Raw genomic sequence first — 11844 nt, forward strand, 5'->3', positions numbered from 1 at the left:
GAGTTTATCCTCAGGAAAATAAAAGAGAGAAAATGCGTCTCGGGTCTACTAGTGCGTGCACGCACGCACGCACGCAAGCACGCACGCACGCACGCACGCACGCACACACACACACACACACACACACACACACACACACACACACAGTAAGAGTGGAACACAAAATTAGGAAATGAGAGCGAACAACGAACAGAGAAAAGGCTAACAGTAAAGAAGTCAAGGGAGTGAGCATCAGGAAGAAAATACTAGAGCATGTTAACAAGAGCATTCAGTGAAGGCGCGCGGGGAGGGACGGAGGTAAGCGGGTCGTCAGAATTTGAGCAGCTGCGGAAGACTTCAGAAGACTGAAGACGCTTTTCTGAATTGTGGAACCAGGGTTGATGTAGGTTCTGTCATCATCCCTACTCTAAACTGGCCACCGTAGGGAACCGTGCTCCAACCCAGCGACAGTGAGGCACTATAGCGGAAAATTCCGAAGGTAAATGCTTCACTGTGACCAGACGTAACAAGCGGCGTACCGCAGGGGTCACTCTTGGCACCAGTTCAAAATTCCGAAGGTAAATGCTTCACTGTGACCTGACGTAACAAGCGGCGTGCCGCAAGGGTCAGTCTTGGCACCGGTTCAGTGCTGTTTATAGAAACAAATGACACTGGATGTGGGTTAGTCTGTAAAATATTAATACTGAACGAGGACGAAGCGACCAGACAACCATAGATCACAAACTGATTTATACATCTCAGTGTTGTGATTATAGTCAAGAGACAAACAATGCTGAACTCGTCAGGGAAATGGGGAAAGGGGTAATTTAGTTTAGTGGGAGAAAGGAGCAGCTCTGATTCCCCGGATCAAAACCTTTCCACCAGCATCAAGGTATTTCCCCTGAAGTGTTATATGACTTAGCAAACTGCACTAATATATGGCAAATGCAGTTCAATGTCGAAACTGCAAAGCAATTCAATAGGAAGCAAGAATGAAAATGTATAATAATTAACAAAACAGAGCTAATGACAGCCTGTAAAGAAAGACCTGAGAGATAGTGATAAATAATGTGATGGAAGGCGTTAGAGAAGTACAGTAATACGTTTAAAATTACCACAAAATATCCCAACCTGTTCATAGGAAGTACTTGAAGATTGTCCAGTAGTTGGATTGGGCAGTATTTACGTCATTTCTTGACTGGCTTTACAAGGCTTGTGCGAGTATGGGCAAGCCGAGGGAATGCAAGGAAATATTAGTTCTTCGTTAGTGGCAAATATATGGGACAGATTGACAGAAGTTTGGGAGAAATATTTTGTATGTTTTAAAACAGGCTGAATCAATTGTTTTCAGTAAATCCACTATTTACCTAGTGCCCACAGATTGGTGTTGTTTGGTTCTCTTTGTATACCTGTGTATATCACCTGATACACCTAAATTACCTTCACTCAGGTTTTCCTTATACTCAACGTGTATCTCCTTAGATAATATTCATCCGTCTGCTTCTGCCTATCTTTCTTCGTCTCATTTACACCTCTTCTTGACTTTTATCATCCTCTTTCTGCATGCTCCTCCATCTACACCACCTGCTCCTCTTCCTCTCCTTGTTTCTCTTCTGCTTCACAGTGGCTCGCAATAGATAAGAAAGTCTTTAAATACGAGGAGGTAAGTCACTCCTCCCTATTCTTCTTGCGTCTCTCACCAGGACAAGATTGGTTCCCCAAGTTGAATACTTTGTGATAACTCCTTCGTCAGCCAGATGAGGAACACCGTCCTCCTCCTGGTGGCGGCAGCTGCTGTCGCTGCTGCAGAGCTTGGTGAGTGATGGTAGATGGTTACTGGTGTGTCTTGGCGAGTGATGGTGGATGGTTACTGGTGTGTCTTGGTGAGTGATGGTGGATGGTTACTGGTGTATCTTGGTGAGTGATGGTGGATGGTTACTGGTGTATCTTGGGATAACAGACGTGTGGAGTGGTTATGGTGGATATGTGCTGGCAGGTGGGGAGGAGGTTAATGATGATGGATGGGTGTTGGTTGGTGGGGTGAAGGTTGAAGATGATGGATGAGTGCTGATTGGTGGGGTGAAGGTTGAAGGTGATGGATGGGTGCTGGCTGGTGGGGTGAAGGTTGAAGATGATGGAAGGGTGCTGGCTGGTGGGGTGGAGGAGGAATGGATTCACAAACGAATAAAAATTCACAGAACGGGCAGGGATTGAAGCCACGGCAGCCGTGGTGTGGGATTCGTCTATAAAAACAATGCTGCCGTGGTTACAGCGGGGCCCGTGCTAATATCTCTATAGTTTATAGAAATATCCTATTAGAGCCAGATGGTCCAGGGGTTAACACACTGCCTTGTGTGGTTAATGACTCACCAGCCATTTGTTCGAACCTCACCCGTTCTATGATTTGTTTGCAGTCGTGTTACTACTACGATTTCGTCAGTCAAAACTAGTAAGCCGTTTTATGTTCCTCATATCCTTTCATTTTGGTTATGGAGAAAAGTTTGCGGCGCAGACACTGAATTTCTATACGCAGTTATAAACATTTCTTACTTATAGTAATATTTTGCTAAAATATATAGTGCTTGTGTAATCAATTTATTATTGCTGTAACTGAATCCATTTTTCCTGTTCACAGCTCATTTTACTCTAACATGCTGAGCTATCTCAGTATTGAAGACTTAGTCCTTGGACTCGTGGACGTTTGTAATCTTTCAAGCACTGCTGACGGAAGGGAGGGGGGCATGGAGTGCATGATAAAACTATCGAACTAACTTTCACTGAACGTCTTGGTATATAGATACCCAATACCATGGTTCTACCTTGAAAAGTTAAGCATCTTATCATTAACCGTGCAAACATTAGTTAGTTACTAGGTTAACGTATCACCTAATAACTGTTCATTCATCTTGTTGGTAAAAAAAATGTGGATACGTCTTAAGAGTTCGGATATTTTATCGTTTAGGAGACACCAGAGTAGATGGTTAGTAATTATTAAGTTTGCAGATCGCGTGTTGAGGAACACTGATCCAACACTGCCACACTCCTCAACCCCTACCCTTCCTCCCTCCTATTAAATAGTATCCCTTCTCTTTTCCACCATTCATCACTCTACGGAATATTTAACTCTATCTTCGTCGTGTTACTGCAGCTTTCCAGCTCAGGTTGATAAGATTTCTTTACCTGGTATAAGAAATCCAACCTGTGTGATGTACTATGACGGGTAAATACCGCTGCTTCGTGTTCTCACTTTGTATGTCATATAGAGAAGGGATGATATACCCAATTTAAAAACAAAAAAAACTCTCCATCCATTCCTCCTTCGAAGATAACGTGAGAGAGGATCCACTCAAGCACACCTGTTGCTCTCTACTCATTGGTCGTAATGATTTTTTTAGAATAGATCGGTAAAGTTTAACCTTATTATTTGCTTATAAGACGAACTTAGCAGGCGCCACTTGGTAAACGAGATGGTTGTTTGCAGTGTGGGAGGACTGCTTAGTGTTCTTTGTAAACATTTTCTTGGTGTAGCTTCTGTACATACGTGTTAGCCAAAGACAAACTAAGGGAAACGCAAGTGATCATCATACTAAGTGATTTAACAACCTCTGGCGCACCAGGGCTGTATGCAGCGTTTCAACAAATACTCCCGTGCCTCATCTAATTTTTGCATTAATAAAAAAAATAAAAAGTATTTCCGCGGTGTCACAGAACTAGGCAGAACAATTGTTAGATTATCATGAGAGAAAATACCGGCACGGGTGTATGTTATCATCTGGCCCTGTGGCCCGTCCCAGTGGTGCCGACACTGACAGCAGCGGCTAGACATTGTACTCTCCTAAATGTAGTTGCATGGGTCTATCACAGCTCATGGTCACATGTGTGTAAGGGCACGTGAAGGTGGGGTAGTTCATGGTCCTGCTGCTAGCCGCAGCAACTGGCTTACAGGTTCTGGACGCACAGTTCTGAACGAGCCTCTTTGACTAAGAGATATAGTACCTCTGATAATCTTCTGTACTCACAAATTATATAACACAGAGAAGGATTATAGTAGTTTTCCCTCCTCTCGCTAAACTTCAGTATTCAGCTATAATTATTTCGAAAACGCCATACACTAAAGTCAGAAGAAATAACGATTACACCTAAAGCACAGACTAGTCTAGAATTAAGAAGTCTAGAGAGTTTTCATGCTAAACTTATGCTATGACTTAACAACAGTGTATTTGCCACTTAACAGTGTCTGCCACTTAACAACAGTGTGTCTGCCACTTAACAACAGTGTGTCTGCCACTTAACAACAGTGTGTCTGCCACTTAACAACAGTGTATTTGCCACTTAACAGTGTCTGCCACTTAACAACAGTGTGTCTGCCACTTAACAACAGTGTGTCTGCCACTTAACAACAGTGTGTCTGCCACTTAACAACAGTGTATTTGCCACTTAACAGTGTCTGCCACTTAACAACAGTGTGTCTGCCACTTAACAACAGTGTGTCTGCCACTTAACAACAGTGTGTCTGCCACTTAACAACAGTGTGTCTGCCACTTAACAACAGTGTCTGCCACTTAACAACAGTGTGTCTGCCACTTAACAACAGTGTGTCTGCCACTTAACGGTGTGTCTGTCACTAACAGCAGTGTGCCTGCCACTTAACAACAGTGTGTCTGCCACTTAACAGTGCCTGCCACTTAACAACAGTGTGTCTGCCACTTAACAACAGTGTGTCTGCCACTTAACAGTGTGTCTGCCACTTAACGGTGTGTCTGCCACTTAACAACAGTGTGCCTGCCACTTAACAGTGTGTCTGCCACTTAACAGTGTTTGCCACTTAACAGTGTGTCTGCCACTTAACAACAATGTGTCTGCCACTTAACAGTGTGTCTGCCACTTAACGGTGTGTCTGCCACTTAACAACAGTGTGTCTGCCACTTAACAGTGTCTGCCACTTAACAACAGTGTGTCTGCCACTTAACAGTGTGTCTGCCACTTAACAAGTGTGCCTGCCACTTAACAACAGTGTGTCTGCCACTTAACAGTGTCTGCCACTTAACAACAGTGTGTCTGTCACTTAACAGTGTGTCTGCCACTTAACGGTGTGTCTGCCACTTAACAGTGTGTCTGCCACTTAACAGTGTGCCACTTAACAGTGTCTGCCACTTAACAACAGTGTGTCTGCCACTTAACAGTGTGTCTGCCACTTAATGGTGTGTCTGCCACTTAACAACAGTGTGTCTGCCACTTAACAGTGTGTCTGCCACTTAACAGTGTGTCTGCCACTTAACGGAGTGTCTGCCACTTAACAACAGTGTGTCTTCCACTTAACAACAGTGTGTCTGCCACTTAACAGTGTGTCTGCCACTTAACAGTGTGTCTGCCACTTAACAACAGTGTGTCTGCCACTTAACAACAATGTGCCTGCCACTTAACAATGTGTCTGCCACTTAACAACAGTGTATCTGCCACTTAACAGTGTGTCTGCCACTTAACAACAGTGTGTCTACCACTTAACAACAGTGTATCTGCCACTTAACAAGTGTGTCTGCCACTTAACAACAGTGTGCCACTTAACAACAGTGAATCTGCCACTTAACAACAGTGTATCTACCACTTAACAAAAGTGTATCTGCTACTTAACAACAGTGTGTCTGCCACTTAACAACAGTGTATCTGCCACTTAATAACAGTGTGTCTGCCACTTAACAACAGTGTGTCTGCCACTTAACAGTATATCTGCTACTTAACAGTGTATCTGCCACTTAACAGCAGTGTGTCTGACACTTAACAACAGTGTATCTGCCACTTAATAACAGTGTGTCTGCCACTTAGCAACAGTGTGTCTGCCACTTAACAACAGTGTATCTGCTACTTGACAACATTGTATCTGCTACTTAACAACAGTGTGTCTGCCACTCAACAGCAGTGTTTCTGCCACTTAACAGCAGTATATCTGTCACATAACAACAGTGTATCTGCCACTTAGCAACAGTGTTGTAGACAGCCTGTGCTGTCTGCATCGACATCGTATGTTGTCTGCCAGCTGAGTTCATATTTTGCGCCATGCTCGTGCTGCCACCTCTAGGCCTCTCAGTGGGCATGCCACTTGAAACGGCATCACCCTGCCTCTCTCTCTCTCGGCGCCAATCCTTCACACAGTCAACAAGGCCTACTTCTCTCTCCGTCGCTGGCAGGGCCCCTCCGAGGCTAGGGCACTAACACACTGCCTGTGTGCCCAGATTCCGCAAATAAAGAAAGAAGCCTCCGAAGCCTTATCATTACTCCCTGCCAAGAACGACACAAATAACCATTTTAGTAAACATTGGTGACAGCGGTGCCTGTGTTTACCCGGACAGAGGAAGAGGAATGGAGTTGTCTTTACTTCATCGCCCCATACAAGAAGCATCCATCTCTCAACGAGTTATCTGGATGTTGTATCTGCAAGTCTTAGCATCCAGACACAGGTACGAGCAGAATCCAGGCCGAAATTTGTCGAATTTCTTTGAGAAATTAAGTGGCGTCCCAGGGACTCCATGCCACACTGCCCCACATTATTTCTCAAGTCACGTGTTCAGCGTCACTTGCATTTTGCTGCTGTTGTTGTTCAGCTCATCACGGCTATTTCAGCAAGTCAGAGGTGTGTTTGTGGTGATTTCTGCTTCCAGTGTACGTGTTTCTCCCCGTGTTTGTGGGTGGGAGAGGATGAAGTGGCCGATCCTTGCCTCACCCATGCTCGCCCTACTGTACGCCACCATACATCACTCACCGCTACTCCCTCTCTGCTGTTTCTCTGTGAATTCTTTGCCAGAGCTGTGTATCTGAGTGCCTGAGGTCACTCGAAGCCACATGGATCACGAAGTTATGTGGATCTACAAGCCACGTGGGTTAAACCAGGTTGCAAGCCATGCTGTGATCTGCTGCCCGACTTCATGACGTCACCCACGATGCTGCCCAAATTCACGACATCACGATGTCTACCTGATGTCACCTCGCGATGTCACTTCATGACACCCCTCACATCTCTCCAGGACATAACCTCGCGATGTCTGCTGATGTCACCTCGCGACATCTGACATCACCTCACGATGTCACCCCATGACATCACCTCATGTCACACCTGACATCATCACATGATGTCATATCGACAGTGTTAGTTTCACAGTGAGCAATATGTGCTGTCGAGAAGATTGAGAGAAGATATATGTCACGTGTTAATTCCTCTCAGTTGGTGTTCTCACATGTTTGTGTATGGCTCAGTGTCGATTTTTGCACAGAAAAGCATCATTTGCTAGTAAGCCATGTTGTACCGCATGTGCAGTGTGGGTGTGTGCAAGTTTTCCTTGTCACCCAATGTGACTTGCATGTTTGACAGCTGACATTAGTCAGCCCTGGCATCAGTTACGAGCGTCTGAGCCCCTTGTACATACAGAAAGGTTTTATGTTCGCCGCTCATGATGATCTGCAGAATTGTACCCGCTACGATTCCCATCGAGATTTGTTTCACTTCACCTCCTGACCATCAGAGCAGTTAATATGTAGAGAACCAGTCTGGGGATGCTTAGACTAACCTCTGCTATAACTCCAACTGTCGAGAGAATAGCTTCAGTGAGCAGCCTGCACAAAGATGATGTCACTTTGACTGCTAGCCCGCTCACTGCAGTATGGTGTATGTTATGACATACAGATGTTTTGCCAAGTGGTCTCTGCCAGGACTCACTCCACACTCGCTGGCAGTGACAGCCCCAGCTACAGTAACAGTTGGGAAATGTCCTCCTGAGTCGCAAGAAGAAGTCCTGCCCAGTTGCCAAGTACTGACGATGCTTCTGCTGTATAGCCCTTGTGGCTTAGCGCTTCTTTTTTGATTATAATAATAATGACGATGCTTCACTCGAGGGCACCAGCAGGTTGTGCCCCAGGATGAGTGAGCCCTGCAGCGACTCCTACGATGACTGCTTCACCATTCCAGAGGAATCCGTACCCAGTCACGTCACAACTCAGCCGCAGCTATGTCTCCTGTGTTGCAGTATCTGTCCAGACGCAGGAAGGTTGGTAGTGATGCCCATTGATGCTCACTGCCTTAGACCACAATGTTTAGCACACCCCAACTTGTTTTTCTTCCCTCCCTGTAAGAAGTTTTTTCCATGTCCATATATATATATATATATATATATAAATATATATATATATATATATATATATATATATATATTTATATATATATTTATATATATTTTTTTTTTTTTTTTTTCAACAAGTCGGCCGTCTCCCACCGAGGCAGGGTGACCCAAAAAAAGAAAGAAAATCCCCAAAAAGAAAATACTTTCATCATCATTCAACACTTTCACCACACTCGCACATTATCACTGTTTTTGCAGAGGTGCTCAGAATACAACAGTCTAGAAGCATACACATATAAAGATACACAACATATCCCTCCAAACTGCCAATATCCCAAACCCCTCCTTTAAAGTGCAGGCATTGTACTTCCCATTTCCAGGACTCAAGTCCGACTATATGAAAATAACCGGTTTCCCTGAATCCCTTCACTAAATATTACCCTGCTCACACTCCAACAGATCGTCAGGTCCCAAGTACCATTCGTCTCCATTCACTCCTATCTAACACGCTCACGCACGCTTGCTGGAAGTCCAAGCCCCTTACCCACAAAACCTCCTTTACCCCCTCTCTCCAACCCTTTCGAGGACGACCCCTACCCCGCCTTCCTTCCCCTATAGATTTATATGCTTTCCATGTCATTCTACTTTGATCCATTCTCTCTAAATGACCAAACCACCTCAACAACCCCTCTTCTGCCCTCTGACTAATACTTTTATTAACTCCACACCTTCTCCTAATTTCCACACTCCGAATTTTCTGCATAATATTTACACCACACATTGCCCTTAAACAGGACATCTCCACTGCCTCCAACCGTGTGTGTACTCACCTATTTGTACTCACCTATTTGTGGTTGCAGGGGTCGAGTCCTAGCTCCTGGCCCCGCCTCTTCACCGGTTGCTACTAGACCCTCTCTCTCCCCGCTCCATGAGCTTTATCAAACCTCGTCTTAAAACTGTGTATGGTTCCTGCCTCCACTACGTCATTTTCTAGGCTATTCCACTGCCTTACAACTCTATGACTGAAGAAATACTTCCTACTATCTCTCTGACTCATTTGTGTCTTCAACTTCCAATTGTGGCCTCTTGTTTCTGTGTCCCCTCCCTGGAACATCCTGTCCTTGTCCACCTTGTCTATTCCACGCAGTATTTTATATGTCGTTATCATGTCTCCCCTGACCCTCCTGTCCTCCAGTGTCGTCAGGCCGATTTCCCTTAATCTTTCTTCATAGGACATTCCCCTTAGCTCTGGAATTAACCTTGTTGCAAACCTTTGTACTTTCTCTAGTTTCTTGACGTGCTTTATCAAGTGCGGGTTCCAAACAGGTGCTGCATACTCCAGTATGGGCCTGACATACACGGTGTACAGTGTCTTGAATGATTCCTTACTAAGGTGTCGGAATGCTGTTCTCAGGTTTGCCAGGCGCCCATATGCTGCAGCAGTTATCTGATTGATGTGTGCTTCCGGAGACATGCTCGGTGTTATACTCACCCCAAGATCTTTCTCCTTGAGTGAGGTTTGCAGTCTTTGGCCACCTAGCCTATACTCTGTCTGTGGTCTTCTGTGCCCTTCCCCTATCTTCATGACTTTGCATTTGGCAGGATTAAATTCGAGAAGCCATTTGCTGGACCAGGTGTCCAGTCTGTCCAGGTCTCTTTGAAGTCCTGCCTGGTCCTCATCAGATTTAATTCTCCTCATTAACTTCACATCATCTGCAAACAGGGACACTTCTGAGTCTAACCCTTCCGTCATGTCGTTCACATATACCAAAAATAGCACTGGTCCTAGGACCGACCCCTGTGGGACCCCGCTCGTCACAGGTGCCCACTGTGATACATCATTACGTACCATGACTCGTTGTTGCCTCCCTGTCAGGTATTCTCTGATCCATTGCAGTGCCCTTCCTGTTATATGCGCCTGATGCTCTAGCTTCTGCACTAATCTCTTGTGAGGAACTGTGTCAAAGGCCTTCTTGCAGTCCAAGAAGATGCAATCAACCCACCCCTCTCTCTCTTGTCTTACTTCTGTTATTTTATCATAAAACTCCAGAAGGTTTGTGACACAGGATTTGCCTTCCGTGAATCCGTGCTGGTTGGCATTTATACTCCTGTTCCGTTCCAGGTGCTCCACCACTCTCCTCCTGATAATCTTCTCCATAATTTTGCATACTATACACGTCAATGACACAGGTCTATAGTTTAGTGCCTCTTTTCTGTCTCCTTTTTTGAAAATGGGAACTACATTTGCTGTCTTCCATACCTCAGGTAGTTGCCCAGTTTCCAGGGATGTGTTGAAGATTGTGGTAAGTGGTACGCACAACATATCTGCTCCCTCTCTAAGGACCCATGGAGAGATGTTGTCCGGTCCCATTGCCTTTGAGGTATCGATGTCCCTTAGCAGTTTCTTCACCTCCTCCTCATCTGTATGTATGTCGTCCAACACTTGTTGGTGTATTCCTTGTTGGTGTCCCCATCTGGTCTGTCCCCCCAGAGTCCTTCCTGTCTCTACTGTAAATACTTCCTTAAATCTCGTGTTGAGCTCCTCACATACCTCTTGATCGTTTCTTGTGAGTTCCCCACCTTCTTTCCTCAGCCTTATCACCTGGTCCTTGACTGTTGTCTTCTTCCTAATGTGGCTATACAGCAGTTTCGGGTCAGATTTGACTTTCGATGCTATGTCGTTTTCATACTGTCTCTGGGCCTCCCTCCTTATCTGCGCATACTCGTTTCTGGCTCTTCTACTAATCTCCTTGTTTTCCTGGGTCCTATGCCTCCTGTACCTTTTCCATTCTCTGTTGCACTTAGCTTTTGCCTCCCTACACCTTCGGGTAAACCAAGGACTCGTCTTGGTCTTCCTATTATTTCTGTTTCCCTTGGGAACAAAACTTTCCTCTGCCTCCTTGCACTTTGTTGCCACATATTCCATCATCTCGTTTACTGATTTTCCTACCATTTCTCTGTCCCACTGAACCTCCTGCAGGAAGTTTCTCATACCTGTGTAGTCCCCCCTTTTATAGTTTGGCCTGTCCCCTTCAGTTCCTGTTACCTTCTCCACTTGTAACTCTACTATATAGTCAAAACTCAGAACCACATGATCGCTAGCTCCAAGGGGCCTCTCGTAAGTGATGTCCTCGATGTCTGAACTGCTCAGGGTGAACACAAGATCCAGTCTTGCTGGCTCATCCTCCCCTCTCTCTCTGGTTGTGTCCCTGACATGTTGATGCATGAGGTTTTCAAGTACCACATCCATCATCTTTGCTCTCCATGTTTCGGGACCCCCATGTGGCTCCAGGTTTTCCCAGTCGATCTCCCTGTGGTTGAAATCGCCCATTACCAGTAACTTTGCTCTGCTCGAGTGAGCTCTTCTTGCCACCTCAGCCAGTGTGTCCACCATCACCCTGTTGTTTTCTTCGTACTCCTCTCTTGGCCTCCTGCAGTTCTGTGGTGGGTTATACATCACTCCAATGACTACTTTATGTTCTCCGGACTGAATTGTACCTACAATGTAGTCTCTTTCTCCAATCATGTCCATGCCTTCCATTTCCTCAAATCCCCATTGGTGTTTTATGAGCAGTGCAACCCCTCCTCCCCCTCTACTCCTTCTATCTTTCCTCAGGATCTGATATCCTGTTGGGAAGATTGTGTCTGTTATTATCTCAGCGAGTTTTGTTTCTGTGACTGCTATGATGTCTGGGGATTTTTCACTGATTCTTTCATTCCACTCCTCATGTTTATTCATTATTCCATCCGCATTTGT

General features: G+C 45.2%; 1 protein-coding gene across 1 annotated transcript in view; it reads left to right on the forward strand.

The window, feature by feature from the left end:
- Positions 1–1635: 1635 nt before the first annotated feature.
- Positions 1636–11844, forward strand: part of LOC128686198 (receptor-type tyrosine-protein phosphatase delta) — a 27409-nt gene continuing 17200 nt past the window's right edge. The window contains exon 1 of the mRNA XM_053773022.2: positions 1636–1794. Within this exon, the coding sequence (XP_053628997.1) occupies positions 1737–1794 (58 nt within the window). The 5' untranslated portion in view covers positions 1636–1736. The remainder of the gene's footprint in view (positions 1795–11844) is intronic.

The sequence above is a fragment of the Cherax quadricarinatus genome, chromosome 9 (genome assembly GCF_038502225.1).
Source record: "Cherax quadricarinatus isolate ZL_2023a chromosome 9, ASM3850222v1, whole genome shotgun sequence".
Taxonomy (NCBI): Eukaryota; Metazoa; Arthropoda; class Malacostraca; order Decapoda; family Parastacidae; genus Cherax; species Cherax quadricarinatus.